Source organism: Orycteropus afer, unplaced genomic scaffold, assembly GCF_000298275.1.
Source record: "Orycteropus afer afer isolate SDZICR_OR568_19922 unplaced genomic scaffold, OryAfe1.0 scaffold00287, whole genome shotgun sequence".
In the NCBI taxonomy this organism is placed as follows: Eukaryota; Metazoa; Chordata; class Mammalia; order Tubulidentata; family Orycteropodidae; genus Orycteropus; species Orycteropus afer.
In genome coordinates, this window is record NW_006921874.1 from 14,175 (window position 1) to 21,553 (window position 7,379).

Here is a 7,379-nt window from a genome sequence, read left to right on the forward strand (position 1 = left end):
ACTGCACCACCAGGGCTCCTCTGGCAGTCATAAACTATGTATATGTTAAATGTCTATTATTGAATTGATGGCGCGCCTTCAAACTGATGGGAGTCTTAAGAACTGAGGACATTCTGTCTGAAAGAGCCGATCAGTATTGAATGGACATACTGTGTTTTCTAGATGCTAAGGATCCCCTTTGAAAATTCTGAAATAATTCAATTTCTTATTATACATATCAAGTAATTAACTATCTTTTGTGATTTTGAAGTTTCAAAGGTAACATACAAGAACTAAAAAGAATGTGTTTGTGTATGTGTTTGTATAAATTAATACAATATTGATAAAAGGGAAAGCAGAAGTGGGCAACACACTTGGGCCAAATCCCACATCTTTCATGAAGCAGAGGCAACAAATACTGGCCAGTAATGGTAAGTCAAGAAAAGTTACAAGCTCATTACACACAAGATTCAGGTGCCCATGAGAAGAGCTAACAATAGAAATCATGACTAGAACCATGCCTGAGAAATAAAAGTTGTGATGGAGAGCATAAAGGGAGATTTTTTAACTTTTCATTTTATATCCTCCTGGGGTTTGCTCTGCCAGTGTAGTGGTTGAAGCATTTGGCTGCTAACCAAAAGGTTGGTGGTTCGAACCCACCAGCTGCTCCATGGAAAAAAAGATGATGCAATCAGCTTCCATAAAGATTTACAGCCTTGGGAATCCTTTGGGAAAGTTCTACCCTGTCCCACATTAGTGGGGTTTTTTAGAGTCGATTCTGACTCATAGTGACCTATAGGACAGAACAAAACTGCCCCCATAGGATTTCCAATCCTGTAAATCTTTATAAAAGCAGACTGCCTCATCTTTCTCCCATGGGTGGGTTCAAACTGTGACCTTCTGGTTAGCAGCTGAATGCTTTGACCACTGCACCACCAGATTCTATGGCAGTGGGTTTAGAGTTTGACTTACGTATGATTTTTATGTGTATTTAAATTTTTTCATAATTGAAGTTGATATCAGTATTCAGTTAGCAGTTGCTTTCTAAAGAATGATAATTAAGTACATCTCAACCAGTAAGACACACAGCAAGAACCGTTCAGGAAGTGTGTGTGCCATCTACCAAATTATATAACAAAAATCAATACTATATAACAAGAGAAAAAGAACTGGAAAGCTACATAAAAATATATTGATAATGATTTAAATTATTCTAAAATTAAAAATTCACTTTAAAAACTTAATTTAAATAAAAATGTATATTGACAGTGGAGCCAAAATGTATAAAATCTTAGAAATAAACTTAGCAGAAAATGTACAGAACCTATTTGAAGAAAACTATAAAGCAGTTTAGAAGCACATAAGAGGAGAGACAGGCTTTGTTGGGGAGAAGAGTATTATAGATGTTTTCCCTAAATTAAATCTATAAATTCTATGTCATCCTCATAAAAAATCCCAACAGGCTTTGTTGTTGCTGTGAGTACAGGGATTTAACAGAATATTTTTTAACTTTATGCTGAAAAAACAACATGTGGGAATGGACAAGAAATTTAAAAAAAAAAAAAAAGATGTTTTGACGGGGAAACTAGGCTACCAAACATTGTCAGTAATCCAAACCATTTGATCATACCACCAGGGTAAGAAAGCACTACTAAAAGAACATACTAGAATGTTCCAACAGTTTCAAATGACTACGGAAATGTATAAGGAGCCCTGGTTATGCAGTGGTTAATCAAACGGTTGGTGGTTCAAACTCAACAGTTGCTCCGTGGGAGAAAGATGAGGCAGTCTGCTTCCTTGAAGATGTACAGCCTTGGAAACCCTATGGGGCAGCTCTACTCTGTCCTAAAGAGTCGAATCTACTCAATGGCAGTGGTTTATGGTTTTAATGGAAATGTAGTTTGTGATAGAAGTGGCATTTCAACTCAGTAAGGAAAAAGAGGATAACAGGGTAGCCATTAACAAAACAAGATCTGGATCCTTCTCTCAATCTCTACATTTAAATCAATTCCAGGCAAGATTGAATGATTAATCAGTTGACTTGGAGTCCATTTCGGCTCATGACGACCAGTTAGATGTGAAAAGTAATTTTTGGAGGAAAATCTAAGTGATTATTTGTGTGAATTATGAAGCAACATAAAAGGATTCTTAGAAACTTAAAAGCCACAAGGACAAGATTGACACATTACAGCACATAAAGATTAAACTTCATAAAACAAAGTCAAAAGACAGTCTTGGAAGAAACATTTGCAAAATGTTCATATGCTAATTTTCCTAACAAAGCTCTTTCTTAATTTACAAATCCCTTAGATATAAATAGCTCTGAGAAAACAAATTACTCTCCCTACCATTTAAAGAAATGCAAAATAAAACAATGAGCCTGCTTTTCACTTCTCAGAGTGGCCAAGATTTGAGACACTAATATCTCCATTCTTGTCAGCACTGGGAAACAGGCAGTCTCACGGCCTCCTGCTGAGACTGTAAATTAGTACAATGGGCGCTGAAGGGTTATTTGATAATACCCACTAAAACGGTAAAAAACCTCGACTGAGGCGATGGTTGCTCAACCTTTACTAAAAGCATCAGTCCACAGTACCCTTCAAATGGGAAGGTGTGTAAACCACACCTTAATAAAGCTGTTTTTAAAAATGTTTAAAATGTGTATCCTTTCACCCAGCAATTCCACCTCTACAAATGCATAGTACAGAAATCTGTTATTAAGTCAAAAGAAAAAAAAAGAAGGAGAAACCCAGGGAAGTGTGGAGTCCAATAATTATCACTGTTAACCAGATTTGTTAAACACTGGAGAACAGCTATCAAAGTTCCACTTGTAAGAGCAGAAACTGCTGCAAAGGTAAGAACAAAAGTCCTTCACAATCAGGCAAACGGAACTTCAAATTCCATCCCACATCCACTGTACCAAGTCACATCAGAGATTAAAGAAACAGAAATGAGACTGTCCCACACTCCTGCGAATCTTACTTGGATTGCTTTTGAGCCATGAGGTGCTTCACCTTCTTTCACAATTGCAGTAACTTTTTGTCCAACTTTCAGATGCACATTGTCAGTGACGACATCACTAGTAAAGTAGATCAACTTGTTGATCAAGCCGTGATCATCACAGAGCTTGGTCACAACTCCCTGCAGAGTTTTCAACTTGCTGTCATCTGTGCAACAGGTAAACAAAATGCTGCATTCATTCATCTCAAAATCAAAAACCCGGTTCCACCTTTTCTCCCTAGCACAGAAGCTACATTCCAGAGGCCAGGAGCACTGTGGTTAAGAGCACTGAGTCTGGAGCTGGACTGCCTGGGTTCGAACCACTGCTCCTCCACTTACCATCTGTGTGACCCAGATGCATTTCTTAACCTCTCTGATGCTCCTTTCATCTGTAATCCCAGGACAATAACAATGTCTGCCTAATAGGGTGTTGTATAAAGTAACACATCCATGTAAATTGCTTAGAATGATGTCTGCCTTACACAGATTTGAGCTCCAATGTTAGTTATTACCACTGTATCTGCAGTTACAGTCTTTAAGTATTTATTACTGTTATGTCACCAGCCACATCAGTAGCAGCATCTAGAGATGTTTAAACATCCCAGCAGGCAAAGCACTGCAAGAAATTTGGGGATTTAAGTCAAGCCCCAAAGTGCATCTGAATCCCTTGACATTTTGTTTTGTTTTCTCAACCAGCAGAGCTGGTAAGCAGGAGTTTGGGATGTGAACTCAAGACAGTCGCCTGCAGAGCCACACTCTGAAGCCCAACACCACAGCTACCTCCTCAAAGACATGAGTGAATGAATGAATGAACAAGATGCCAAAAAAATCCTAACAAGTTGAAAAGGGAAAAAAGGCTAAAATTTGTTAGCTGAAATCATATTGAAGAAAGTAGAAATGACAAGAAAGACAACTGCCACTCAAGCACATGAAAACCTGTCCAAGCGTGGCCCCGTTAGTAAGAGGAGGGCCAATTAGTGGACACTAGAGCCACTCCTCAGAAGGAAGGCTGGGCAATCCTACTTCCGTAGTGATACCGCCTCGGAAACCCAAGGAGGGGTCGCTATGAGTCAGGGCCGACTCGACGGCATATAACAACAACAAGAGTGAGGGATTTCAGCTGTAAGCTTTTGTCCTGTTAGGTAAAGGAGTGCTACGACCGAGCCACTGCAGGAGGAGTTCTAACTCAAACACCAAGAAGACAAGAGCTCTGCCAAGGGGCTCCCTCCAAGCACCATCATGAAAACACTTTGACTCTCCCAGAAGGAACTGCCCCCATAGGCCGCAGTATGTGGACGCTGGGCCTGACTGTCTGGGTGTGATTTCTTCTGCGCCACTTGCCAGCTCTGCGCCCTCGTTCACTGTCTGTGCCTCACGGACTGGGCTTCAAAACGGACTTACAGTACTATTACTTTACTCATTGGATTTTTTTGGTTAAATGCCATTTTAATGGCATGTGCAAGCACTCAGCACACATTACATATTATTGCAATTCAAAGCAGGGATGAGTTCCACTCTGAAAAAAAGCCTTGTCACCTTCTGACGAAATTCCACCAACTAATTGCATGCCTTCGTTAAGTACCCACTGACCATACACTCGGTGCCAGATTTTAGGACAGGTTGGAGAATATAAAAGTGAGCAAGTTAAACGAGGCCTGGCGACAAACAGAGGACTTCTCCATCTGGTTTCAAAAGATAAGCCCATCTCCGAAACAAAATCAAATTCATCATCAAATTGGGGAGCTGCACTACCCTGGGAAATAGCTGCACGCTCGGCTTGGCGTCTGCACACAGTAAGCTCTAAAGGTATCTGTGGAAATGGTGGCGTGGAGCACAGTCCCCTGGGGTTTCTTTACTGCCAACATCGTCACTTCAGACAGGAGTGTTAGGGGCGAAGGTCCGTGTGAGTCCAGCTCTTGAGGACTGAGGGACTCAGGATGCCCCATCACCACCGCCATAAGATGGCGCCACACCCTTTACCCTCCCCAATCACAAAATGGTGCTTCTTTTCCAAGCTCCCAGGCCCTGACCAGGGGTGGGAGATCTAGGACCTTGACAGGGATTGGGGGTGGGGGGGGGAATGGGAGGATACAGTGGGTACCTTTCAAAACACTCAGTTGCTGCACGTTCTGTTCCGAGGGGTCCTCCCTCCTACAGAAGAAGGTCAGAGCCCTGTAAATAAGCCGGAGCATGGCTCTGCTGTGGGGCGGCCTAAGCCCAGGCAACACCAGACACGAGGTCTGGCTCTGTCTACACCTCGCCTCCTGGTCGCTCAGGGGCCACTCCTGCTCTTCCTCTGCCTCAAGCAGCAAACTTCTCACAAGCTTCAGCCAAAGCTGCCTCCAAAAGAGCCCGCTAGTGCTCCTCCCCTCTCACTCCGCCCATTAAAGGGCCCATGTACTTGTATATGCGCCCCACCCCCTTCCAGCCAATGGGGGCACAGTGCGCTAGTGGAAGGGCAGGAATAAGCCCTGAGATAGAGAGGGTTGCTGGACAGGGCATATTGGCTCTCACACCACAGGCAAGAGCAGAAGCTCAGTGGTCTTCATCAAACATCTTCAGACCCCGGTGTGCACCTCTCTGAGGGTAGCGCGGTCATCTGTTGGCTTCTGCTGGCCATGCCTGGTGCCCAGCCTATAAGGTAGGGTATCAACCTCCCCTAAAACTGGTTCTGGCTCCAAGGTATCCAGCTCCCAATCCTCACTGCCTCATGGTCTTTTTCTTTCCCTTTGCTTTTGGGTGCCTCCTCCCCAGCACAGAGTTCAGTGGTCAGCAAGGGCTTTCTGTGTTAGATGCTACCATGTTGGAGTTGGCTTCGGCTCATGGCGTCCTTATGTACAACATAACATGCTGGGAAAGCTAAGTTTTCATATCTGCTTGGGCCTCAAACACAGGCTGACTTAGTTCTGCTTGGAAGCTAGTGCTGCTTGTGGCTTTATAACAAAGCACTCCTTGCTGTGGTCCTGAGTTAGCTTTTCAAGTATGACTCATCAAATTGGGAACTATGATGGCCTAGTGCCTAAAGTATTTGACTGCTAACCAGAAGGCTGGCGGTTCAAACCCACCAGCCACTCCTCAGAAGGAAGGCTGGGCAATCTATTTCCGTAGTGACACCACCTCGGAAACCCAAGGAGGGGTCACTATGAGTGGGATCCGACTCCACAGCAGTGGTTGCGTTTGTTTTTTGCATCAAATTGATCTGAGGGCAAAAATGGCTAGGCAAGCGAAGTGATACAGCACCATGTAGGAAAACCACGTAAAGAAAAGCAAAATCCTTACAATGGGACCGATAAAAAACATCATGATAAATGACAAAGAAATTGAAGTTGTCAAGGATTTCATTCTCAGATCAACAATTAATGCCCATGGAAGCAGCATTTAAAAAATTAAATGAGCACTAAAGGCATTGGTAAAAAAGAAAAAAAAAAAACCAAGGCTCCAGGAATTGAAGAAATACCCATTGAGGCACTCCAACAAAGGGATGCAATGCTGAATGTACTCACTCATCTATGTCAAGAAATTTGGAAGACAGTTACTTGGCCAACCAACTGGAAAAGATCAATATTTTGTTTGTTTAAACTTACCTACATATATCCCAGTTTCTTTGCTCACCATTCTTTCTTTCACCTCAGATTTCCTTTCCGGGACCATATGCTCCCTTTCTGAAGTTTGGTAAACATCTGTTGATTCTAAATGCTAACCTTTCCTCTGTCCATCAAACTATTTAAAAATAGTTTTCTAGGTTAATTATCATTTTATCTTATCACATTGAAAATATTATTGTACTGACTTCTGACTTCCATCATTGCTGTTGGACAGTCTATTGTGAGGACCTTTGTCATACTTCATAGAAGGTCTGTGTATTAGCCAGCTATCTGAGCAATAAACCAACTCTGGTGGTGTAATGGTTAAGCATTTGGCTGCTAACCAAAAGGTCAGTGGTTCAAACCCTCCAGCCACCCCATGGAAGAAAAATAAGGTGGTCTGCTTCCGTAAAGTCTTGGAAATCCAATGGGGGTCACTATGAATAGGAATCAACTCCATGACGATGAATTTGATTTTTTTTTTTTTTTAATGTTGCTGTCTAGCAATAGATAACATATATGGATAAAACATACACTACATTCAAACCCTTTGCCCATTTTAAAAATTGTGTTGTTTGTTTTCTTATTGTCCCCAAATGGGCACTTTTTTTTTTTTTTAATATCTTGGTGGGGATAAAAAATTAATCAAATGACATTGCATTGGGCAAATCTGCTGCAAAACACTCTTTAAAGTTCTAAAAAGCAAAGATGTCACTTTGATGCCTAAGGTGCTGCTGACCCCAGGGCATGGAATTTTCAATTGTCTTAGATGCATATTGTTGGGTTCCCCTTCACCAAGGCTCCCCCAACCCAAGT

General features: G+C 42.1%; 1 protein-coding gene across 1 annotated transcript in view; it reads right to left on the minus strand.

Annotated features, from left to right (window-relative positions):
- CT55 (cancer/testis antigen 55) overlaps positions 1-5,171 on the minus strand; it is a gene marked incomplete at its 3' end in the record, with an annotated part of 15,704 nt that extends 10,533 nt beyond the window's left edge. Inside the window, exons 1-2 of the mRNA XM_042782297.1 lie at positions 5,081-5,171; positions 2,994-3,146 (exon numbers count right to left, since the gene is read on the minus strand). Of these exons, the coding sequence (XP_042638231.1) occupies positions 2,994-3,146; positions 5,081-5,171 (244 nt within the window). The remainder of the gene's footprint in view (positions 1-2,993; positions 3,147-5,080) is intronic.
- Positions 5,172-7,379: the final 2,208 nt, after the last annotated feature.